The sequence below is a fragment of the Sciurus vulgaris genome, assembly GCF_902686455.1.
Source record: "Sciurus vulgaris genome assembly, chromosome: 5".
Classification (NCBI taxonomy): Eukaryota; Metazoa; Chordata; class Mammalia; order Rodentia; family Sciuridae; genus Sciurus; species Sciurus vulgaris.
The window spans coordinates 112,693,591-112,719,476 of NC_136465.1; the positions used below are offsets into that span (position 1 = coordinate 112,693,591).

The 25,886-nt window shown below is 38.3% G+C and overlaps 1 protein-coding gene across 2 annotated transcripts in view; it reads right to left on the reverse strand.

The window, feature by feature from the left end:
• Positions 1 to 2,369: 2,369 nt before the first annotated feature.
• The window catches only part of LIMA1 (LIM domain and actin binding 1), an 89,169-nt gene continuing 65,652 nt past the window's right edge, over positions 2,370 to 25,886 (reverse strand). Inside the window, exons 6-11 of one of the 2 annotated variants that reach the window (XM_079139778.1) lie at positions 24,881 to 25,029; positions 20,652 to 20,759; positions 17,148 to 17,235; positions 15,260 to 15,369; positions 6,930 to 7,063; positions 2,370 to 4,644 (exon numbers count right to left, since the gene is read on the reverse strand). In XM_079139778.1, coding sequence (XP_078995904.1) covers positions 3,639 to 4,644; positions 6,930 to 7,063; positions 15,260 to 15,369; positions 17,148 to 17,235; positions 20,652 to 20,759; positions 24,881 to 25,029 — 1,595 coding nt within the window. In that variant the 3' untranslated portion in view covers positions 2,370 to 3,638. Of the gene's footprint in view, positions 4,645 to 6,929; positions 7,064 to 15,259; positions 15,373 to 17,147; positions 17,236 to 20,651; positions 20,760 to 24,880; positions 25,030 to 25,886 lie in introns of both variants that reach the window. The other variant, XM_079139777.1, reaches the window with a different exon arrangement.

Consider the following 25,886-nt stretch of genomic DNA (forward strand, 5'->3'; position numbering starts at 1 on the left):
AACTAGTAAAGCATGGTTACACCAGCATAAAGGTTCCAAAAGGAGAGGAAGGTGGGGAGTGGTGTTGGGGGAACAGCCATCCCAAGGAGTAGACTAATAAAAGATTTGCTTCAGTTCAGTTTTTCAAACTCTTAACGTGTATCAGCTCAAATATTAGCTTTCCTATATCCCCCATGGAGTGAGATTTTTTTTCTGGGCCCCAATCAGAGATTCTGATTTCAGAAGATTTGGGAATAGAGCCCATAAATTTGCATTTCTCCCCCCCCCCCCCCCGGGGTTGGGGGGGGTGGTAGGGGGTTGTGGTGCCTAGGATTGAACCCAGGACCTCAAGCATGATGTATGGCTGAGCTACATCCCCAGCCCTGATTTCCCCTAACAAATTAATAGGCGATGCCATTGCTGCTGCTGAGTACCTAAAGTCAATTTCACCCAAACCTAGCAATAGTTTAATGGTAACTGCCTTACATTTGAGATACATTTTAAGAGGAAGTAAACTCCCTCTCTGGTCCTATGGGAATTTAAATCAGCACCTCAAGGAACAGAGAACATGCTAACTTAGAATGCAGGAGCCAGTGGGCAATAATCTTGGTCTGCCTCTTCAAAATTGTTTCCCCCAAAATGCACTTGTACCAGTTCTCAATCTCTTGGCCATTAGAAAGCATACTGCTAATGTGATGAAAATGAAAAATGAAAAATGTGAAGCAACTAACTTCGGTTTTCACTTTGGCCAGATGTGATTCAACCAGCAAATTGCTTGAATCAAGCTTGCTTTGTAGTAATCATGAGTAGAATCTCCTTGAACATCTTAAGTCCTAAGCTGACCCCTTTTCCTGCTTTCCCAACAGAAAAACTCACCACATCCTATTGCCACCATTGACATACCAAAACCAAACAAGGTGCCTTCATTTAGAGAGCTGAAAGGGACAAATGATTAACTTTTTATTTAGCTGTAGATTTTTAAAATTTTCTCTTGAAATGCTTGTGTTATCTGAACATTCTCTTGACAAGGACATCCTATTATTATATTGAGCCTGGAGCTACTCTTTGTTTCTTCTCTCTGTACCTGTATAGTAATGATATGTCTAACTCAACACTTGAAAGGTATAGAAAAGGGTTATAAGGATAATTTCAGTTCCCAAATGCCTGACATATGGTGATATACTCAACTGATATCATAGGTAAATAGACTTTTTTTGTACAAAGTTTGTACAATGTGTACCATGTGGACAGTTAAAATAGCAAACAGACATATACTAAGGATAAGCTCAAACCAGGTTTGGATATTTTATGTCAAGTGCTCCTGGATTATTTGTTCAGTGAACAGAGATTTCTAAATAATTTCAGTTTGGGGTGTAGGCAAGAGCAGAAGTACCCTGCCATACATTTAGAAGACCAGAGAAGACCCTAGAACATACATTGACCCTGAAAATGTAAAAGCTAAGCAATGGCAAATGCCTATAATCCCAGCAACTAGGAGGCTGAGTCTGGAGGGTTAGAAACATGAGGACAGCTTGGGCAACTTAGTAAGACCCTGTCTCAAAATAAGAAAGGGCTTGGGATGTAGCTCAGAAATAAAGTGTACAATGCCCCTGCGCTTAATCTCTCCAGTACCACAACGAATAAACAAACACAACCTCCCCAAAACCAACCCTATCTGCAAGGAAATCTACATTTCAAATCTATTAAATAACCAAAAAAAAAAAAAAAAAAAAAAAAAACCTTTAACAATTGGATCAGTTCTCTACAGAGGATATCAAGCAACCAAAAATGTCTCTGCCTGGAGTAGAAAACAGATATTTTCAGAAGAGGCATTTGGAAATTCTATTTAGATTCTTAGGCATAATTTTAAGGTGAATTATTAAATGTTTGGTTTGGTTTGGTTTGGTACTGGGGATTGAACTCAGGGGTACTTTACCACTGAACTACATCCCCAGACATTTTTATATTTTATTTCGAGACAGGGTCTAAGTTGCTTAGGGCCTTGCTGAGTTGCCCAGGCTGGCCTCGAACTTAAAATCCTCCACCTGAGCCTGCTTAGTTGCTGGAATTACATTCACCACTGTGCCCAGCAGAATTATAAATGTTGAATACAATAAACCATAAAAACCATCACTGGATTTTTATTTGTGAAACAAACATCTTATTTGGAACGCACACACTAATTTCTCTTGCCAAGTTGCTTGCAATTTTCTAGAAAAATTTGTCTTCCTCCAGAGGATTAAAGTCCAAACTTGGTCTGACATTACCACCTAGTGGTGAAATATATTCATAGCACTTCTCTTCCCCTAAAATGGGCCCTTCCCAAATTGCTAGTCTATCCTGAAAAACTGTAACAATGTAAGTAAATAATGGAAAAGAACATTGAAAAATTCAAATGTAAATTAAAATCTTTATTGAATAAAAATGTTTCAGACTAAGAAAGATGGTAAGAAAGCAGAATATTTTACATCTCTAAAAAATAATTAGAGCTAAATCTCTATAAATGCAGTACAAAGAAAAGCCTATATCTTAAAACACCTTTAACTCTCATACATACAGTTTGGAATATCAATTATGTACAACAAATCTAGTAATGTTTATAATGTTCTAAAACCTTAATACTAAAGAAAACCATCCCAAGAAAAAGGCCTTAGGTTGATTTAATTCAACCTGGGAATATTGTCTGCAATAAAAATCAATGCACTTCAGAGCTAACAAGTATTAAAAAATTATTGTCTCAGAAAGAGGACATCAGAAGTGAAATACAGGGTTTGGAGGTCTCAGCTCACATGGCTTAAGGCAGTTCTTTCTGTTATTCCTCCTTTGAACTCATTTTGCATGGTGAACAGTGATAATAAGTCTCACAAAAATAATGCAGCTTTCAGTAAACTGTGAGAAGCATAGATACCACCCGGGGGGAAAAAAAGCAGTCACTTGGGGTGTAATCAAACCCATTGGCAAATACCATAGCTTATTTGGGAGACAATGGATCTCTCCAGGCACCAAAGCATGTTCTGTGTTACTCTTAAAAGGTGCTCTGAAAAGACGGTTGTATTGTACCTCAATAATTCAATACCAGATTTAGAGCAGGATATAAAGCAATGAATTCCCCACATATACATGAAAGTAAGAAAATTAACCTAATTTCAAAAAAGACTAAATATTTCATCTCTTAACAGTGGATACTAAAAAAATTGATATTCATTAAAAATATACAACTGTGCCCTTTATGCTAAAGTGCATTTAGTCATAACATGTCAATCCCTAAATTCCTTCCTTATATTCTCTAATTCCATAATAGTATTTGTAGTGTAAAAATGTACTACTAATCATCATCCATTTACTTTATCATTTGGTAATACAATGGAATCTGGACTATATCAGTTGGAATATTTTCCTGCTTATAAGCATTTATGCATTTTGTCACTATTAAAATGAAAGACTTAAGTAATGTTATCTCTAGTGTTTAGAACTGGTTCACTTAAGCTGCAGTATGGGATTATCATTTTTTTGGTAGCAGAAATTCATTTCCAAAGTTGCTTCCGCATAAATGTCAGTTCATGATATGATATGATACCTGTTTCTGTGCATCACTTTGATAAAGGGCAGTGGCTCACTAACACTAACAAGAATTTAAGGCCTGGCACCATTGCAGTTTGTCATTCTTCATCCTCATCCTCATCTTCATCCTCATCATAGTACCGATTTCTCTTTATCTGTTCTTCCACAGATAGCTCTTGCACCACTTCTCCCTCCCAGAATCCCACATCCTGGGATTTCTGATTCTGAGTGGAGATGTCGTCTACAAAACTGGACTTATTTGGAGACTTAGATTCTAGTGGAGACTGCTGTTTGAGGAGGTTGATATCATCTTCATCTACATTTGCACCATTTTCTATGAGATTCTCACTCCCCATCTCAAAACTATGGATTTCCTTTCTTCTCCTCCCTGCCTCTTCTCCTTTAGATTCCTTGTTCTGCCAGGCCATTTTTCCCACACTCCCATTCTTCTCAGAGACCTGGACACTCTCCATTTGTTTCCTTTCTGGTACTATCTCTCCTGCAAACCCCTCACTCTGCTCTGACATGCTCCAACCTTTCTTGATAGGTGAGGACAAAGCTTTTGGGCTCTTGACAGAAGAGGTTCTAAATGAAGCTGCAACAGTGAATGGGCGGCTTCTTTCCTTCAGTGAAGAAGATCGCCTCAGTTTCTTCAGATCCAGATCTACATCCTCAAGAGCTTCAGGCTTGAAGATTTCATCCTCTGGAGGCCATTTGGGCTTAGACACTTTGATCCCTTCCTCCAGGGCACTTCCTGAACTGCCAAGTTCAGATGGGGGTGGCCAGGCGATCCTTAACTTCTTTGTTTCAGCTGGCTTGTCTTCCTTCTCTCGCTGAGAGGAGGCCTTGGCTTCCATACTTGCAGCCAGCACACCCACCTTCGCAATGGGGGCATCTTCTACTCCTGGGCTTTGAGGAGTATCCCCTGAATTTGGAAGTTGGGATGATCTCTCCAAAGTCTCTTCATTTTCATTTTTGCTTGCCCACAGATCCTTGTGTGGTCTGTGCCCAAAGCCTTCATCATAGTTACCTTTAGATTTAAAGAGTTGATTGAAGTGAGGCTTACAATAGATTCTCCCATGTAAAGATGCATATGTTCCTAGACTGATCAAAAGAAAAAGAACATAAAGTTAGCAAATCTTCATATTCTCATTTATATCTGAAGGCTAAAATCAGGCATTTCTAGTATTTTCAGAAGATACTAAGTAAGAAAATTTATTTAAAAGCACATCAATGATCTACTCCATTTAAAACACATTAGTGGTTTTTCTTCTTTTTAAAATCCTCATGCAAAATGTGTTCACTTTCAAGATTAAACCTTTACAAGTCATTTTTCTACTTGGCATGAGTTCCCCATTTTCAAATGATTTCACTCTTCTCTGTCAAACTTTTTAAAAATTACTTCTTCCAAGAAGTCTTCCCTAGGTAATCATACCTACTCTGATAATTCATATTTCTTAGATATTTATAGCCTGTTAACTACTTACAATGATATTCCTTTGTAAAAAGCTGAATCTTTTTTCTCTAGGTTTCTGTTTGTACTATAATTTAAAAACTTAATTCTACATGAATGGATACAATCCTCTGAAAACAGCTGGCACTCAATAACTACTACTGACTAAATATATGTAAGCTATGGTTAATAAGAGAACAGTGAGCAGTGGCCAGGAGGTAGGTCTTACCCAATGTCAGCACTGGACAAGTCTTTAGATATGATCTCTTACAGGGTAACATATTTTATTTCATTTTATGTATATATGTATCTATGGTACTGGGGATGGAACCCAGGACCTCAAGCATGCTAGGCGAGTGCTCAACTACAGAGCTACATCCCCAGCCTTTATTTACTTTTTTTTTGAGATAACTTCCTGATAAATTGTCCAGACTAGCCTCAAACTTGTGATCCCACTGCCTCAGCCACCCAAGGATTACAGAGTGCGCCACTGCACCTGGCTCAGTGTAACAATATTTTTTACCTGAGTGCTGGTGGTTGAACCCAGAGGCAATTTACCCTGAGCTATATCCTTAGCCCTTTTAATTTTTTATTTTGAGACAGGGTCTCACTAAGTTGCTTAGTGCTCAATAAGTTGCATCACCACACCTGGCTCAGTATTTTTTAGGGTCTATTTTAGCATGTTTTAATTTTTTTTAGTTGTAGTTTGACACAATACCTTTATTTTATTTTATTTATTTATTTTTATGCAGTGCTGAGGATTGAACCCAGTGCCTTACACATGCTAGGCAAACACTCCACCACTGAGCTACTATACCCCCAGCCTATATTTTAGTGTATTTTAAAAGGTTATAAAAGTGAGAATGTGTTTTGAGAAAAAATTAATTATGTGGGTAAAAAAATAATTAATGCATGAAAATCTGTCACTGACAGATTTTGGCTTAATATAAGGGAAAGTTGTCTAGCTAGAGCTAACACTGGAACTAGCTGTAGTGAGGTCTCTACCCCCTATAAATGCTATGCAGAAGCCAGAAGATCTTTCAAGAGTATTTTAGAAGGGATGCTTGCTCTGGAAGGAAAACTGGAAAAAGTGACATCTTGTAACTTCTTTCTCTAGGACTGTGTGATTACAATGAATTAATATGGACTATTTCCCCAATTTGTCACATTTATATCTTTGAATTACTTAGAAGAAATGATACATAATAATTATTTTCTCAGAAAGTAAATAAAATGAAGCAACATGGAAAAATATACATGCTCTTCAGGGGCTATTTTTATTGCTATTATTAATAGTTACACAGTATTTAGTATACTTTGAAGTAAGAACTCAGGTAGGTACCATCTTGAGATTTGTTAACTATGATTCTCTGACACCAAGGGAAAACATTCTACTAAATTAGGTCTTAATATGTAAATGAACATATCAATGTATAATAGCCAGGACTGGTGGTACACACCTGTAATCCCAGTGACTCGGGAGGCTGAGGCAGGAGAATCACAAGTTCAAAGCCAGCCTAAGCAATGCAGCAAGGCCCTAAGCAACTTATAAAATGATAAAAATAATAAAAAAAGGACTTGGAATGATGTGGTTTAGTGGTTAAATGCCCAAAATATCATTATCATTTTATATGAAAGGCTTGTCAATAAATAGGGATCTTTACTTTATTCAGGAGTCTCCAATTTTTTTTTTTTTTTTTTAATTTTTTAGTTGTAGGTGGACACAATACCTTTATTTTTATGTGGTGCTGAGGATTGAACCCAGGGCCTCATGCATGCTATGCAAGCGCACTACCACTGAACCACAACCCCAGCCCAGGAGCCTCCATTACAACACCATCATCTCAGTAGATTTTAATACCAATGATCCAAAAGCCAAATATTGCCTCCGGAGTGCCAACTATATATAGAGATGAACTGTTTTGGTCTGGCTTACCTAAGTTTGTTGTTGCAATAAGAACAACGGAAGCAGCTGATGTGAAACACCTGCTGATTGGCCAAGAGACGCTCCATTGGGTAGACTGTCTTCTGACATTCCACGCAGGTCTCTCTTGCAGGTACCTGAAACTTCTAGGAAAAGGAAAAGGACAACTTCAACTAACACAGGCAGTGATGAGTTAGTACTCTGCTGAGATGGGTCCTAGGATTTACTTTATCTAAGAGATTCCTTGGCTGGTCAGTCAGTTCTCATAGGAACACTAAACCTGCTCTAATTCTATAGCTGACTCTTTAATGCCAAGAATCTCTCCTGAATTCCTTTCCCAAATTGTCTGTCCTAAGTGTAGCAGCCTCTGAGGACAGATAGATGGGCTTGGGTTGGACTGCAGAGAAGGGCATACATAAGCCACCACACACAAAAAACACACACCAAATGTTAAGGGTAGGGAACCGGGCAGGGGCAGGGATTAGAAGAAAATGTCATCACAACACAGAAGAAGGAAGTTTGATTCAAGTGTCAAGTAAAAGCAGGACTGAGTATGATAAGAACAAATTCTAAAGGGGATAACTTTCAAGGAGAGGAGGAACATTTGGCTTTGAGTTAGGTAAAAACATTTCAATTTCAGTAGAGCATCTTTTATTCTCCTCTGCTTATAATCTTGATTTGTGTTGGAGGCAGTGGCACACACCTATAATTCCAGGGATTTGGGCGGCTGAATCAAGAGGATTGCAAATTTGAGGCAATCTCTGCAATTTAGTGAGACTCTGTCTCAAAATAAAAGATAAAAAGGGCTGGGAACTTAGCTCAGTGGTAAAATACCTTTGGGTTCAATCCCCAGTACAAATGAACAAAACACCTGACATATAAAGATACATAAACCATTTTATTATTTTATTAGGCCTCAATAAGGAAGTATTGCCCAATCAGGCTTACAGGTTCTATAATATTTTCTTTTCTTTTTTTTTTTTTTGGTATCAGGGATTGAACTCAGGGGCACTTAACCACTGAGCCACATCCCCAGTCCTTTTTTGTATTTTAGTTAGAGACAGGGTCTCACTGAGTTGTTTAGGGCCTCACTAAGTTGCTGAAGCTGGCTTTGAATTCAAGATCTTCCTGCCTCAGCTCCTGAGCTGCTGGGATTACAGGCATGCACCACTACACCTGGCAGGTTCTATAATATTTCTAAAAGCTAATGGAGAATAAAACTAATGAAATGGGGAATGTATTAGTTAATGACTAGGAATTCATGGACTATTTGCAGCATGTGGAATAAAGGTAAGTACATCGGTTCAATTTGATACAACTCAATCCTAAAAAAAACTATTAAATAGTTGGTATTCTAGCATTGATAAAAGCCAGAATTCTAAAAATGTCATAAGTCTTTACATGATAAGGAAAGTTTACATGGCTACTAAGGGTTGGGGTAAGAAGTCCCTAGGTATGTATGAGTAATCCTTGACTTGTCCCAACACAAACACCTCAACCAGTAGATGCAGAAAGCAGGCTTAGGCAGCCAGAAGCTCTCACAGGCACCTAGGTGCCTTTGCTGCCAAGACTAGATGGTAAATAATGCAAATTAATCCCAAGGCCCAGAGCCTCAGTGGTTAAGCCTAAAAGGATCAGGATATAGGCAAGATAGACTTTGATTAAAAAAAACCTGAAAATAGGCCTATAAAAAAGTCCAGACTCTGAATTCACTTGCCACATGATTCACTAGGAGAGAATACAAAAAGTAAGTAAAAAGTAGATCTGGACAGGAAATGAGAGTAGAAAATGAATATAAAATAGAAGTAAAGGGAAGGATCTATAAAAAGGAGTTTAATAAAATTAGTGGTAAACTTCCAAGTAGTACCCAAGGGATTTTAAAATGGAGGAGTACAACTGAGGGAAATGGCTAGGTAACAGCAAACCTTTTCATTCTAGGGGCAGAGTCCTAAAAAGAAATATTTAAACAATCAAAAGGCCATAAGCTACAACCTCGTTTACCAGGCATAAGGGAGGTATTTAAATGTGACCCAATGTTATTATATCGAATGCTGTTGGAAGTAATTAAGGCATTATTTGGGGATTAAACCCAGGGCCTCACACAGGACAGGTAAGTGCTCTACCACTGAACCACAATCACAGCCCTCCTTTTTCTTTTATGGACATTCTAACAAGATTGGACCTAAATGGAAATATTTGCATAGTTTTAAAAGTTCTAAAAGGAATACATGGTTCCTGCATGGTAAACAGGAAATAGATTAAAAATGCAGAATAAATTTTGGTATAATAGAGCAACCGAAGCCATTGGAGAACCTATTCAAATCACAATCACACAATGTAAAAATAATAGGACAAATGTGTTTATCAAATTAAAAATGTTTTTCAGTTGCAGAGAAGGGATTCTGTATTTTTAACATTTAAAATTGGTTTAGAAGAATAAGTACTTACTCTGGTCAGTAAAGAGAGCAGGAGACAGAAACTTCACATAGTATAAGAGGAAACTGATACTACTGTTCTACTAGAGGAGAATGGAGGGATAGAGAACACACTTTCTTACACACACGGAGGGAAGGAATCTGCAGGAGAAGGGTGTAGCCCAGTGAACAGAAAGGAGAACCTGAGAGAAAGTGAAGGTTGAGCTCACATTAGGAAGAAAGTGGAAGGCAGGAGCAGAAATTAGGTACCAGGAGCAGGAAGCAGAAGCTGGAAGAGACAAATCGGAACCTTCAATGAATACATAGCATTTGGCATACCTTGGAGTGCTTGACCACAGCTGAGCTGAAACTCAGAGACTCGGATCCAAGACCACATTTTCTTTCCTTTACAAATAACTGCTCATGGTGGCAAAAATCAGCCTAACTCACATCTACCTGAGACTCGAACATATCCCAGCCTCCTCCAGGAGTGAGCTTTTATGAGCCTTTACACACAAAGGAATGTCTCCTTAACAGTTCTTTAGTGTCTTACTACCTCCCACACCTGACCCACAAAGGCTATCTAATTGTGATGGGCTAACAGAGCTGACTCCATGAGAATGTTATAGGCCAGACTATAGGGGAAATGACTAAACAGACTCCATTTTGCTCTGAGACTCCATGTTATGTAGGAAATAAGCTTCTCCCCGTCTCTGTACCCATCATCAGTTACTTGGTTTGACAAGTTTAACAATACAGAATGATAATTCCTATGTAAAGAAAAATTGCTCTCTTTTGATTCCTATTGCTCCTAAACAATGTACCATGTAAACAGTGATTGTGTGGATGTTAGTAACCATTCTTTAGTTTGTACCTAGGTAAGGGTCATTTTGACCCACTTACCCCTCTGTTGATGATCTCATGATGTTAGTTTGTAATTTCGAATCATAGAAACAGACACTTATGATTGATGTGATTTTTGGTATAAAAACCCCTACAACCCTGTGGTTGGGGCTGTTCTCCCAATAGCCATTTTATTGGGGCATTGTGTGAGACAGTCAGTCGGCCAGCTTAATAAAGACTCTCAAATTTGGACTTCTCAGTGGTGATCGGTCTGTTCTTAAGTTGCGCCCCATAACATAATGAAGCCTCACCCACACAAGTAGAAAGCCATGCTCCCGCTTAATAACATTAATAGACTGCTAGCTCAAACAACTGACTAACCACAAGCTCTGGCTGGCCAGACCTACCAGATTCCCTATTCAGATTACTCCTATTCATTTCTCACATAATCCCTTTTGATATTATTTAAGGTTTATGCAGCAGCTGCCCAAGTGTCACAAAGACAGGAGAATCCCAACATGGTAACATGCCAAGTCATAGTGGCTGCGGCTGGGCCTTTCCTTTGTTTTCTCTGTCCTGGGCTCTCAGCCACTTTTCTGTAATTGCCCCCATGTCTATTCAGACAACAGGAAGCATAGTCAGTGCCCAAAACTCTCTCCATTATCATAGGCCTGGCATACATCCTGCCCACGCCTTCATGGCACGCTCAGACTTGGCATTGCCGCATTGAAAATATTGCCAATATGAGAATGGTAGACATTTTTTATCTTCACAATATATTTTTTCATAAGTGAAAATGATATTTTATCTCTCTTTCCCAACCATCTTTCTCATGTAGAAGCTGAAGTGCCAGGATGTCAGGTGCCTTATCACAGTTACAAACACAACTGGGAACAGAATTAGAATTAAAACCCGGAACTCCTGACTCAAACCAACAGAGCATTTTCTAAATTGTCCTGGAATGTTAAATTTTCCTCACTAAAGGAAACTCTTTGGAGAAGAGAGCAGATGCTAACCCAAATGAAAATAATCTCACTATAGCACTTTGAACAAGTTTCACTTGGTTTCAAATTAAAATGCGTAGATAATGTCTTCAGGATATTCTGGAATGAATGAGGTAATATATAAATGATCGATGTTCATAAACACTGTCTTTCCCATATGAGAGATATTACAGACACTTAAAGCTGTTTTTCCAATGTTTGCATGGCTTCATCTATACTCTTCCCCTCTCTCTCTCTCCCTCTCTCCCTCCCCCCCCCCTCTTTTATTTATTTATTTATTTGGTACTGGGGATTGAACCCAGGGGCACTCAACCACTGAGCCATAGCCCTTTTTATATTTTACTTAGTGACAGGGTCTTGCTAAGTCACTTAGAGCCTCACTAAGCTGCTGAGACTGGTTTTGAACTCATGGTCCTTCTGCCTCAGCTGCTGGGATTACAGGTGTGTGCCACCATGCCCGACTTTCACTCTCTTCTTTTACATATATTTCTGGGTCCAATGAGGGACCAAAGATTCATTTAGGGTATATATGTGTGTGAAAGGAGCAAGAAGCAGCAGCTGACAATAGGCAGTGAAGCTAACTTAGTCTTTACACATAATGAAATCAAAAGAAAATTCTGTATTGATGTCAGACCTCCATTCCATGGACAGACTACCACAAAATGCCTTTCATTCTTTCCTTGCAATTTGTGCAGAATATATAGGTAATAAAACTGAAATTCTTCACCACCCAGTAGATGGCTGGGCCAGCTCTGAGCAGCTTTCATCCTTCTGTCTATGCCATCTTTGGGGAGAATATTCATATTTCAATTAGACTGCTCTACATGTAGAGGAAATGTGAGTGCTCTGGAAAACAGCAGTAAGCAGACAGTGAGAAAATGTTGTACGTGCCCTTACAGACTTGTAATTCTAATAGCTTTGTAAAGCAGCATGACACAGGGGCTGGGGATGTAGTTTAGTGCAAGAAATTGTGCCTAGCATGTGTAAGATGGGTTGGATCCTCAGCACTGGGTGGGGGGGCGGGGGGGGGGGGGAGAAAGTATAAAACCTCCTATCATGTCCACAGTGGGACAGATATCCCAGCACTGAAAGGGACGCTGCAAGGTATGGACACTATGTCCTTTGATGCAGCCTGCTGGTTTCTTTTCACATCCATCAGCAAGACTAGCTGAGGAAGCTGGGGACTAGGCTGTCCTGGGCACAATGGGAGCAAGCAGGTGTCCTTCAGACCAGCCACATTTCCTTGCTTTTTCTTCCCTTATGCTCCTCTCTCGGAACATTTAGGTAATGACTTCTCTTAAATGGCAGGACACAAAGCTTAAAGAGATCTAAGTTTCTTTCTCCCTCTTCCAATCTTGTTGAGGCATAGCTGACAATTAAAAACCCGAGTCTCTTGAAGTAGAATGGGCTTTATCTTCTCACAGGATCCACTGAGCTCTGCTATCAGAAACACATCCTTTTTTAAAAAATATATATTTATTTTGCTGTGCTGGGCATGGAACTCAGAGCCTCATATATGCCAGGCAAATGCTCAACCACATCTGTAGCCCCGAAACACATCCTTTTTGAGAATGAACCTGCAACTTCAACTTCATTAGCACCAAGTCTCATCAATTGAGCTATGTGGCCAGTGTTCAAAATGTACAAAATCCTGGTTGTATCTTTTTTGTTTAAACTTCAAGCTACAATTTTAAATGAAATGAATTTCTATCTTAGATGCCCTATTATCAACTATAGACAGGCACTAAGGAACCATTTTTTTCCATGATGTGTGGGACCCAAAAATCTATTCTGAATGAACAAGTGTATTCTTAGCTGCATGTAATTTCCCAAAGTGGAGAAACGAGTTCTGTTGCAGAGTTAGTAGTCATAAGACCAGTTATTCCAGCAGGTTTCCCTGCACATATTTACTGAGGTGCCTTGCTTGCCTGCAGACTGTAAAGGGAACTTTGGGGAAGAGAAAATAAAGTGACCTTAAATAAAAGTGGAGATATAATTGGCTACCACTCCAGGCTCTGGAAAACCATGATCTTTTGAGCTTTGGACTGCAGGCAAACATAAGGAGCCAGGCCAGTTTACTCACATCTACATATAATGTTCAAAACCTTAGGTGAGTGTCTATGAAGGCAGGGATGTTTACATTCTACTATGGAGTAACCAGAGACAAAGGAGGAGGCGTGGGTCTGGAATAAGTGCAGAAAGCTTTACCACCTTTGTCTCCTCTCACTCAGAAGACCTATGTAAGAATTCAAATATTCCCAAGAATAGATTTTAGTTCTTAAGTTAGCCAGGGAACTTCCCCAGAACCCTCAGTCACACAATCTATGATCAAGTTATATTTGCTAGCCATTCTTTTGTTGTTAGTGCAGTGCTGGGGATCGCGTCCAAAGCTTCAGGTAGGCTAGACAAGCACTGCAGCCCTGACCTAAACCCCCAGCCCTTCTCGCCATGCTTGATCAAGAACCAAGGACTCACATCTGGACAGGGATGATGCTGGAGAAGAGTTAAGTAACTCTTTTGCTACTTTGTTGCTTTGTTGGATTCCAAATACTTGAAAAATAAAGTGTGGATGACTGCATGGACAGATCTTCAAGGCCAGAACAGTGTTAGGTGGAACACATGTGCAGATTCAATTACCATAACCCAGTTCTTTCTTCTCTCTCTCTCTCTCTCTCTCTCTCTTTTTTCTCTCTCTCCTCCATCCTTTCTTTTTTTCTGCCTGGGGTTGAACCTAGGGCCTTGCACATGTAGGCATACTCCCAGCCTCTGAGGACTTTCTTCTTGTACTTGCTTTCCCTTGCCTCTTTTTTCTTTTCTTTCTTCCTTTCTCTCTCTTGCTACTTTCTTCAACTCTTTTCCTTTCCAACAAATCTTACTTTCCCTATAAATTTCTGCTACCTTTAAATTTTTCATGTTTATCTTTTGTTAAATATTTTTTCAGTTGTCAATGGACCTTTTTTTAAATTTATTTATATGTGGTGCTGAGAATCAAACACATTGCCTCACATATGCTAGGCAAGAGCTCCACCACTGAGCCACAACCCCAGCCCTCGTGTTTATCTTCTTTACCCTGTCCCCTCACACTTTTAACTCACCCTTTAACTCCTGGATCATCTGTTTTCTCCTTCTCCTGCCCCAAAAACCTCACCTACATCCTCTTCTTATTCTTTTGGTGCACTACAATTTTCATCCAAGGACCAATCACACACACAGTGAAGAGATACTGGCATGGTACATATGTACATGAAACTGGGGCAGCTCAAACCACCTTAAACTAATTCTGCCTTTTGAGTTTCTTTCAAGTTTAAGACCTTTGAAACAAAACACAGCTATGTAAGAGTACACCCAAGGAGAAGTGTGCATATGATTGGTTATTAATCCAAACAGGTGAAACAGCACTGCATTCACAAAACATTAAATTAAAACAAGTCAGTTAACAAGACTGAAATTGGGAAATTAATTTTTACCTTCTGTGGTTTATTTTTGTGGGAATATATGTTTGCTCCCAGAAAAGAAAAGACATGTTTTTAAAAATTGAGGGATTAAAAGAAATCAGATATTGAATAGCCTAATCAATTTTTCTTAGCATACACAAATGTTGTATATTCCTTAACATTTACCATGATAGTCCAGCATAAGTGTTGCTTGAATGCCATTTTTTGCAGGATATGGACTGGTCAATTTCCACTCCAGCAGACACATTCTTTCTTTAAAAATGCTAACAAACAATCAGGTTATGGCCAGACTCATCAGACCACTGAGCACTATCTTTAAGGAGCTTTGTACATGTCCATCCAACATGCTAATTTTCCCATGTTTCCCATTTTGTGGGTTTTACCCACTCAAAAGATTTATGAACTTAGATTTTTTAAAGTCATATTATCTTATTATTAGATTTAGGTGTTCTTAAACTTTCACATATTTTTCAGATTTCAAATTGAGACATATTAGTGAGCCTTCTCCTTCCTGGCCGAGAAAAATCTATCATCCCCAGAAAAGCAAAACAGATTATAATGAAGAGGATACAAAGTGCAATTAGCTCTATTAGCTAACCAGGCTTAGAGATAAACTGCCATCATACCTTCACTGCTTTGGGAGGAGAACTTTCAGAAAGGCCGGAGGCTCTGGCATCAGGACTCAGTGGTTTGGGGGACACCAGCTGCTGGGTCTCACTCTTAACATGGGAGTTACCTGCTTGAGATATAAAAGAAGGACATTTTATAGTATCTCATAGAAAATCTTAGAAAGGGTTTTCCAAAAAAGAAAATCTGGGCATTTTTTATCAAAGATGGGTACTTTCAACACCAGGAAGAACACTGCTCTTCTATTGAAGAATAAACTAAAACTTATGCTCCTTAGGTCCTCGGGTCCTCTTACAAATCAAGTTACCAGCAAAATTTCTCACCCTGTGCCACACAAAGTGGGAATTTAAACAACTCTGCCTAAAGAAATTGCAGTCCTCTCTAAGTAAATTTATGATTATACAAATGGTATACCTTTACGCCATGTACAAAGAGAGAAACAACATGTATCCCATTTGTTTACAATAAAAAAAATACATTATAAAAAAAAAAAAAGAAAAAAGAAATTGCAGTCCTGCAGTATTCACATTTCTTAAGGACATTTATAGATTTTGCTATCTTTTTGGTCATTGTTACTCCCAATAACTTCTTGGGTGCTCCAACTGGAGTTGGGAAACTGAGGGAACACAAGGGCAGACATTTCATACTACATGTGTGTGCATGTGTGTTGTATGTATAATCTCACATTTTCTCTTTGGTTGGTCTTATAGCATATATCCGTGAATGAAAATTATAGAAAAGGGCTCCATAAAGTTTTTTCATAATCACTGAAATACCAACTGCACAAGTTGATTTCCTGCCAGTATATTCATGCCATGAACCCAGAAGAAACATAGAAAAGTCACTGATAAGTTACTAAGGAAAAGTAATAATTTTAAAAATTCCTTAAAAATCTAGAGTTGAGTCAACAAGTACTAAAAGATTACAGCTTATTTTTTGAAAAAATGTTTTGCCAACCTAGTTAGAAATATTTCTAGTCCAAGCAAAATAATTGCAAAAGGAATATTCCTGGATTCAAGTGGTTTAGAGTTTTTCTCTAAAATATTAAGGTAGGGTTTACTAAAGATCTGTTTAGCTCATACTTCTACTTTATTTATGTATTAAAGTCCTTTTTTTACCAGTGCAGTAGCTCATACCTGTAATCCAAGCAACTTGGGACACTGAGGCAGGAGGATTGCAAGTTAAAGGTCAGCCTCAGCAACTCAATGAGGCCCTAAGCAATCTTGCAAGACTTTGTCTTAAAATCCACACATATTTTTAAATGATATATTGAAAATTAAAATTGAAAGTTGGCACGGTAAAGTAAAAACCAAACATTTTTGTCTTTGGGATAAGCTAGGCTTAAAACAACTCCAAAATAAGATGTTATAATGACAAAATTTTGTAACAGCAGTAAAAACCGTATAGCCTAAAGAGGTTACTCAAATACCAGTTTTTATCCCTGCAAGTAAATAAAATCCTTTTTGGACACACCTCTATTTAAAAAAAACTTAAATATTAGTTTATACAGCTTTAAACCTGGAAGGGTTTGGTACAAAAGGTAGGACAAGTTTGATGAGAGAAGTATCAAAAGTATTTAATTTATCCCAAGATAATTATATTTAATTGAATTCAACTGCTCCCTAAGCCATGAAATGTGTTAAGGGTATCTAAGAACCAGTTTTACCCACCAAATCCTACTCCCCATGCTGGGGGTTGAACCTAGGACTTCATGCATGCTAGGCACATGCTCTGCCACTGAGCTACATTCCCAGCCCAGCACCAGACCTTAAAACCAAGTGGAAGATTTCATCAGCTAAATGGTTGGATTTAGTACATTACTTTCTCAGCAATGACAGTAATGGGGAAACCTATGAACCAAATATGTGTGGAGAAGTAAGAACTCACCTTCGAGCACTAAGGGCAAAGGCTTATGGGAGTCATCATCTTCAGCATGAGTGGAATGGGCCATCAGGCTATTCTCAGTTGTAGAAGTCTACAGAAAAAGTGGGAGAGGGGATTAAGAATCACATTAAAAATAAAAGAGCAAAAATAAATAAATAAATAAAATAAAAGAGCAAACTGCTATTAATGCCATAAAAACCTGCTGATTCCAGTCAGTCACTGGCTGCCTGGGGAAATAACGGGCACCAGAACAGCTGAGCATTTAAATAAGAGGCAGCAAAATGTCTTTTATGAGGATATTAACATGACTCTCAATTACAGAGTAACTCGAGAAACAGACTGCACTCAAATGCCGAAAGTGTGCATCATCTCCCTTTATAAAAGAACTTCTTAACCACATCATTCCACTCTCAGAAAACAAGCAAAACAAAAACCCCTATGTTAAGGAAAGTAACACTCTTTTCTATATAACTGTAATACTCTGTACCAGGTATTGAACTGATCACTTTATATACATTATTTCATATAATGGTATGAAATATTTTTTCTGAAAACTGTTAAAAGAGTTAAAGGTTCTTCAACTCTTGCTTAGTAGGTTCATCCATCCCAAGATGTTCTTCCCTCACCTCTAATTTGGTCACCTTGAACCTGTGGGGTATACCTAGTGCCAAGAATGACATCATTGCACATGGTCAAACAGATGACTTCACTGCAGGAACTTCCAGGCAGCAGCATATGAGATTTTGCTCAAACATTTCATTAAAGGAAAGCACAAATTCATTTGCAAGAGGAGAAAGGGAAGAACAATACGTTGACAAAATATTCCATTTCAAGAAAGTTCACCTTAGCATTAATGTTCTTTTGGAGCAAGTCAAAGTTCAAATAGGGCTTAGGTACTGGTTAACGAAAACTAGGAATGCAGCCAAAAGGATAGGCGAGGCTCTGAATTTTTTTTTTTTTTTTCCAATTTAACAGCAGTCAATAGTTTATAAACCTGTAGTAAATGCTTAAAGAATATCTATTGTCTTTATCCTCTTTTTCCCTGCCTACTCCCCAATTTGTGATTCAGCTGCACTAATGCCCTTCCAGGCTATAATTAAAATGTTCTGATCCTCCAGTTCAGTCCAGAGTTCCAGTTTCAAATCATCATGAAGACGATCAAGAAGGAAGCATGAGATTTAGATACAAGGACAACCCAAGCATTATTTTCCAGATGATTATTTTCCAAACTATGCTCCTGGGGTAAAAATGAAGGAATTTCAATGCTGGAATATTTTTCTCTTAAATGTTCTTTTTTATAGAATATAAGGAAAATTCCAATATAATTACTTGTTATTCTTAAGAAATAATCACCTATTTAAAACATGGGAAAACCAGGCAGTTTAAGGAAAGAACTCATTTGATATAAGACATATGACCCCTAGGCTAATGCCTTAGCACACTGTTGTAAAGATGTACACAATTTATCTGACAACTTAATGACCAAGTAACACATGACTATCAAGTATTTTGTCTTATTACTTCAACACATGCTTGTGATATACTTTTATAAGACAAAACAGTTTAATTTTTCTATTTTCTTTTATATTCTATGCTGTAAATTGAATTTTGTAGTCATTGAGATCATTTTTCTGGGTGCCTACTTTGGTCCAAGCATGCAGTGTATCTTATAAGTTCCTGTGAGTGTTCTGTCAATAAACCATACTTTTTTTTTTTTTTTTTTTTTGGTACTGGGGATTGAACGTAGAGATGCTTATCCACTAAGCCACATCCCCAGCCTTGTTTTTATATTTTATTTAGAGTTGGGGTCTCGCTGAGTTGCTTAGCCTTGCGAATTTGCTGAGGCTGGCTTTGATCCGCCTGCCTCAGCCTCCTGAGCCCCTGAGAGTATAGGTGTGAACCACTGTGCCCGACTGAGTAATTATTTAGAAGAAGACATGACAAACTCATCCTGCATAAATATTGTTACCTACTGCAACTAAGCCATGCATCTAATGATTAATGCATAAAACACAAATATGATTTGCTTAAAATCTTTCAGTGGCTTTCTGTTGTTACCTGATTATATACGAACTTTTTGTGTGTGTGTGTGATTCTGGGAATTGAACCCAGAACCTCATGTGTGCTAGGTTCTACCACTGACCCACATCCCCATCCTTTTTTTGTTTTGTTTTGAGATAGTCTTGCTACATAGCCCAGGTTGGGCTCAAATTTGCCACCTTCCTGCCTCAGCCTCCTGAGTAACTGGGAGTATGGTGCACTCAGTTTGCATCCAAGTCCAAACTTCTAATGATGACATATAAAGTTTTTTCAGACCTTGCTTTGGCCCTCCACCTGTCTCTCACCACTGCCTATCTGTACCTTACTCAGGCCAAGACAGCTGCAATTCCTAAGCAAGCCATGATCTCTGGTTTTCAAATCTGTTGTGTCTGCACTCACTTCTTTATCTTACTTGACTTTCCCCTTATTCACTTGGCCTAGTCAGCATATTCTTTAAGACTTGGCTCACATCACCTTCTTGAGGAAGTCAGGATAAGTGTCCTTCCTCTGAGCTTGCATGGTCCTGTACACCTCTCTCACAGCACCTACCACATTGTTTTACAATAGCCTACCTGTTACCTTCCCTCTATTCTGTTAGTTTCCTTGCATATAAAGGCCACATAGTTTGTCTTTTGTTTTTAAACAAAAATCACTAAAACAAAAAGCACTTTAAATCCAACAGATTTTTAAAAATCACTTTAGTTCTGTGCCCTTTGAGCATTTGCTGAGCAAAAGTATTTTCCAGTGAAGGCTCATTATTTGGTCAGCTATAAGTTGCTGACATTGTATTTCCTATGCTTAGAATAGTGACTAGCTTTCAAACTATTTTGAGTTAGGGATGGATATAGCTCAGTGGTAGGGTGCTTGCCCAGTGTATGCGAGGTCTTAAGTTTATTCCCAAGCACTGCAAAAAATAAAAAAAAAACTCCAGGGGAAAATAAAAGATTTTCTTGAATGAAGTGTGTTAAACAAGTTAATGGGGTGGCGTGCACCTGCAGTCCCAGTTATTTAGGAGGCTGAGAGAGACTAGCTTGAAGGAAGAAGCTGGAGATCAACCTGGGCAACATAGCAAGACCCCATTTCAAAACAAAACAAACAACAACAACAAAAATATAAACCAATAAATTTTAAAAAGAAAAAAAGAAGTATCTTATCAAAAATGTGTTAAGAATGCACTTAAATTAAGAATGTACAAGCACTTTAAATCCAGCAGATTTTTAAAAATCACTTTAGTTCTGTGCCCTTTGAGCATTTGCTGAGCAAAAGAATTTTCCAGTGAAGGCTCATTATTTGGTCAGCTATAAGTTGCTGAAATTGTGTGGCCTGCAAAAATGACAATCTGTCCTGGCAGCTGCTACCAAATTCCCAGACACTCTACAGCCTAGAGTTAGAGTTGTTTCTAATTTTAAGCATCTAATTCAGAACACATGCTTCTCTGGCAACTGGACATCAGACTGTTCAACCCACCTTTTCTCCCTCCTGATGGGAGACACAGACCTCAGGACCTGGGGGCACATTCTCCTTTTGCTCCAATTTATGAGTTTTGATTTCACAACCACTGGCTTTCAACTCATTCTATAAAATAAAAATAACTTGTGAATTTTTAAAGAAAAATTCTTACCATTCCATTCTCTTCATCACACATCTTTCAAATAAACTTGGAATGTTAAAAAATTCTTCTTAGAGGCTTCGGGTCAAATCAACCCCCTAACTCTCACAAGCAAAACCCATTGACTAGTGAAATGACAAAAGCAGCTGTGTGGACACATACCTCAGAGTTAAATATTTGTAGGCTAGTCTCAAACTGGACATTCATTAGAATACAGACACATCATCATGGACACACACAGACCATCTCCAACACACAACATTCTTGTGATTCACTCTTCTAGCAGCAGAGCTTGTGGAAATGCAAAGCTTGTGAGTTTTATCAGAAAAGACCATTCTGGAGCAGGGGAAAGGAGATGCCAAGTGCCAATAATTAAGAAAATATACTGACCATATATATAAATGCCCGGCCTGGAAAGAGAGACAGGGATGATGTATACATATAAAAACTGAAATTATAATTTATGATAACATAAAACAACCTTTCTCTGTAGGACTTTCAAAGACATGTTTATCATTAAAAATTCACATATTCTGCTAAAGACATACCTTATTCTATTTCTCATAATAAAGCCTCAAAAAAAGCATGCATTAATACAATCATAAGGAATAAACATAACCATGTTTTTTCCTCTTTCTACTAGACTTTAGTTCCAGCAGGTAAGTTCATTTTAATATTCTGTGAATATTACCTGCTATATCTAAAATCAACATATAGATGAATATAGACATCTCCTACTGTTAGTCTGCTAGTAATTTAGTAATCTAGGATCTTTCTGTCCTCTGTGATTCTTTAAGCATGGGAGGAAACAGCAATTTTTGGACCCAGAGCTAATGGAGGGAAAGTGGGTATGACTAATTTATTCAGGTCTGGTATTCCAGATTAAGGCACACTGCTCTTGAGGTGCTCCAGGAGGAGGAGATGGCAGCCAGCACTGCAGACACAACATGACAACCCAACTTACTTCCAACCTCCATCTCAAAACCACACCTCCAGACCTACTGCCAGAGAAGATAGGCCTTGTTACAACCATATTCTGTGAGGGGCCTGAGAAATTCTTGTGCGATGAGATAATATGTACTTTTCACAAGAACTCCTAGTGTCAGGCATGGTGGCACATACCAGTAATCCCAGTTACTTGGGAGGCTAAGGTAGGAGGATTATAAGTTTGAGGCCAGCCTCCACAATTTATCAAGACCCTGTCTCAAAATTAAAAAGGGCTGGGGATGTGCTCAGTGGTAAAGCACCTCTGGGTTCAATCAAAAAAAAAAAAAAAAACCAAACTGAAGACTTCTCAACTCCTAAAATCTCCAGAGAAGGAAAACTGTAATGCAAAAACCCTATTAAGATTAAAAAAAAAAAAAGTCACTGAACAGGTTTTCTCACTTATGGAGTAAGTTGGATGGAATGTTTGCAGCAAGAAGACACAAAGCAGGAGCAACCTGCTGTAAAGGAGCAAAGTAAGCTTCCAGGATCACCTATTTGCTCTACCTCCTGACCTACCTTTTAAGTGAAGTCTAATTTTGCTTTATTATTCACACTCACTGTGAATAATTAGCCTGGGATTCCACATTACTTTTTTTTTTGGTCCTAATTGAGCCCAGGGGCGTTCTACCACTGAGTTACATCCCCAGCTCTATTTTGTATTTTATTTAGAGGCAGTTGCTTAGGGCCTCACTAAGTTTCTGAGGCTGGTTTTGAACTCATGATCCTCCTGCCTCAGCCTCCCAAGCTGCTGGGACTACAGGTGTGTGCCAACATGCCTGGCTCCACATTGCTTCTTATTAAAACTTCTGCGAGAAGTCAAGGTGAAATTATTAACTGCCCAGATAATTAGTCTGCAATTAGTTCCAGTACTATTGGAAAATGCACACTTAATTGTATGGGGAAAACGAAAACTGAACTCTTGGAATACACATTATGATTTCTTTTTTTTTTTTTTTTTTTTTTTTTGGCAGTGCTGGGGATTGAACCCAGGGCCTTGTGCTTGCAAGGCAAGCACTCTACCAACTGAGCTACATCCCCAGCCCACATTACAATTTCTAATATGCACTTAGGAACATGTAAAATCCAGTATTATTATTCTGAGTTTGTTAAGAAATTTGTATAGCAATAGATGAATGGTTTGTAATCTTGAATTTTAGAAGGTGCAAAACATTTGAAAGAAAAACACATATGCTTAAAAAAATTAAAGAAGAAAAAAGAAAAATATGGATGTGTTTATACCTGTGTGTATGTGTGCATATGAATAGATGGGATTTAAAAGGTAATTTTAGTCAGGCACAGTGGTGCATAACTATAATCCCAACTACTCAGGAGGCTGAGGTAGAAGAATCACAAGTCTGAGGTCAGCCTCAGCAACTTACAGAGACCCTATCTCAAAATAAAAAATAAAAAGGTTCAGTAGTAAGATGCCCCAAGGATCAATCCCTAGCACTACTAAAAAAAAAGAAGTAACTTCAATTAAGCCCTTCTGTGGTGTCAATTTGCCAGTTAAGCATAGGAAAATGTAAAATAAAAGATCATTTATTCTATCTGGAATGCTAAATTTTTGTTCTTATTAAGGGTGTTGTCTTCCTGTCATTTCTCCTCTTTTTAAAATGCACTACTCTACCTCTGTAGGAAATCATTATATCATAGTATTAAAGATTAAGTGGACCATATATTGTATGATTCATTTTTATGAAATGTTCAGAATAGGCTGTTTCATAAAGACAGAAAGTAGATTAGTGGTTGCCAGGGGACTGGGGTGGGGTTTGGACTAACTATAAAGTATAGGGTTTCTTTAGGGGATGACAAATATTCTGAAATTAGGCAGTAGTGATGATTTCACAACCTTATAAATAAAAAAATTACTTAAATATGTACTTTATTCTTTTGCACCTTTTTCTTTTTTTTTCTTACCAGGGGTTGGACACAAGGGCATTCATCCACTAAGCCACATCCTCAGTCCTTCCTTATTTTTTTTTATTTTGAGACAGGGTCTCACTAAGTTGCTTACAGCCTTGCTAAGTTGCTGAGGCTGGCTTTGAACCTGTGATCCTCCTGCCTCAGCCTCCCAAGCTGCTGGGATTACAGGCATGTGCCACCCCAACCAGCTTGAATGTGTACTTTAGAATGGTGATTTTAGATGGATGCAGTGGCCCATTCCTGTAATCCCAGTGGACTTAGGAAGCTAAGGCAGGAGGACTGCAAGTTCAAAGCCATCCTCAGCAACTTAGCAAGACCCTAAGCAATGTAGTGAGACACTGTCTCAAAAAGAAAAAAAAAAAAAAAATGTAAAAAAGGATTGGGGATGTTTCCCAGTGATTAAGCAACCCTGGGTTCAATCCTGGGTACCAAAATAATAATAATAATAATAATAATAATAATAATAATAATATAATATAATGATGATTTTGTTATATGACTTACATATAAATAAAAAATTATAAAACACCCAACATGTTGAATGCTGCTATTTTCCTCTAATATTCTCTCTTCTTTCCTCAAAAACCAAAATAAAGGGTAGGGATGCAGCTCAGTGTTGGAGCACTTGCCTGACATGTGCAAGGCCCTGGATTTGATCCCAAACAATGCAAAAAAAAAAAAAATAAAATAAACAAAATGTTTCGGTTAGCCAGGCATGGTGGTGCATGATTGTTGTCTCAGCTACTCAGAAGGCTGAGGCAGGAGAGTCACTTGAGTTTGTGCAGAGTTCAAGTCCAGCCTGAGGAATATAGTGAAACCTTGTATCAAAAACAAACCAACTCAAAATGTTATTGTTAAAGCTAATATAACTATACCTCTTTGGCAATAACAATGAAAAGATTAATTAGAAGAGTAAGGAAAACTCTCAGTAACATTACTGACTGGTAACATCACACACACAAAAATGAAATATAAAAGAGCTAGAAGAGTGAAGTCAGGATTAGAACACAGTAAAGATTACAAATGAGGCAAGAGTAGAATTTATGTGAAGGGAGACAGGCTAGGGGCAGGGATAGGTCCGGAACCCAAGGGTAAGGGCTGGGAGACACTTCCTAGTTCCAGTGCACAGTGACAACCGGCTGGAAGAGTCAGTGAAGGACTGATGCGGAACACTTACTGTATAGTTGGTTGAACTACTTTGTTTGGACACAGCCGCCTGGTACTTGGCCATTCGATCCTTTATGGAGGTTTCTGAGAGGCGTGGGAGTTCCAGGTTTCTCTTACTCTCATTTTTCTCCAAGTTGAATGCAGAGGATGATAACTGACCTGGAAGCATGCAAATAACATGCTTTGTTAGATGATAAAATGTGATTTCAATGGTTTCTAAATTTTACATTTTGGGCTACTATAATCTAGGGGTCAATTTCTTCTATTAAAAAGGATAAAAGAAAATCAGGAACATAATTGTCATTTATAATATTAATTCACTATCCTAACACTAAAAGGAGAAGCTTTACCATAATTAAGCATGGCATATTTTTAAATTCTGGCAAATTTGACATATGGAAAAATATGAGATCTCAATGCTCTTTTAATTTGTATTCCTTTGATTACCAGAAAGTTGACCATTTTCTTGTGCTTATTAGTTTTTCTTTTGTGAGATGTTTGACCCCTTCCCAAAACATAATAATTTCACCATAATAATTTCAATGTGTTATATTACCACCAGTAACATAGAAAAACCAATCCTCTTTTTTAGTGTGTGTGGGGGTACTGCAGATCAAATTTAGGATCTTTCTTATGCCCAGCACATGTTCTACCACTGAGCTACATCTCCAACCCCAGGATTACCAATCTTGATTGTAACTGATACTGATACAGCCTATCTATTGAAGCCTGCAAGCCCCAGACAACTGTATCCAAAGTATCTGTAGCACTTTACTTGTAATTCCTCAAAGGCATACTTTGTTTGCCACAGGTTACTTTTGACAAGGATAAGAAAAGCTGCCAGGTGTGGTAGCACACACCTGTAAACCCAGTGACTTGGGAGGCTGAGGCAGGAGGATCATGAGTTCAAGACCAGTCTCAGCAACTTAGTGAGTCCCTAAGCAATTTAGGGAGGTCTTAAGCAATTTAGCAAGACCCTGTCTCAATATAAAAAAAAAAATACTAAAAAGGGCTGG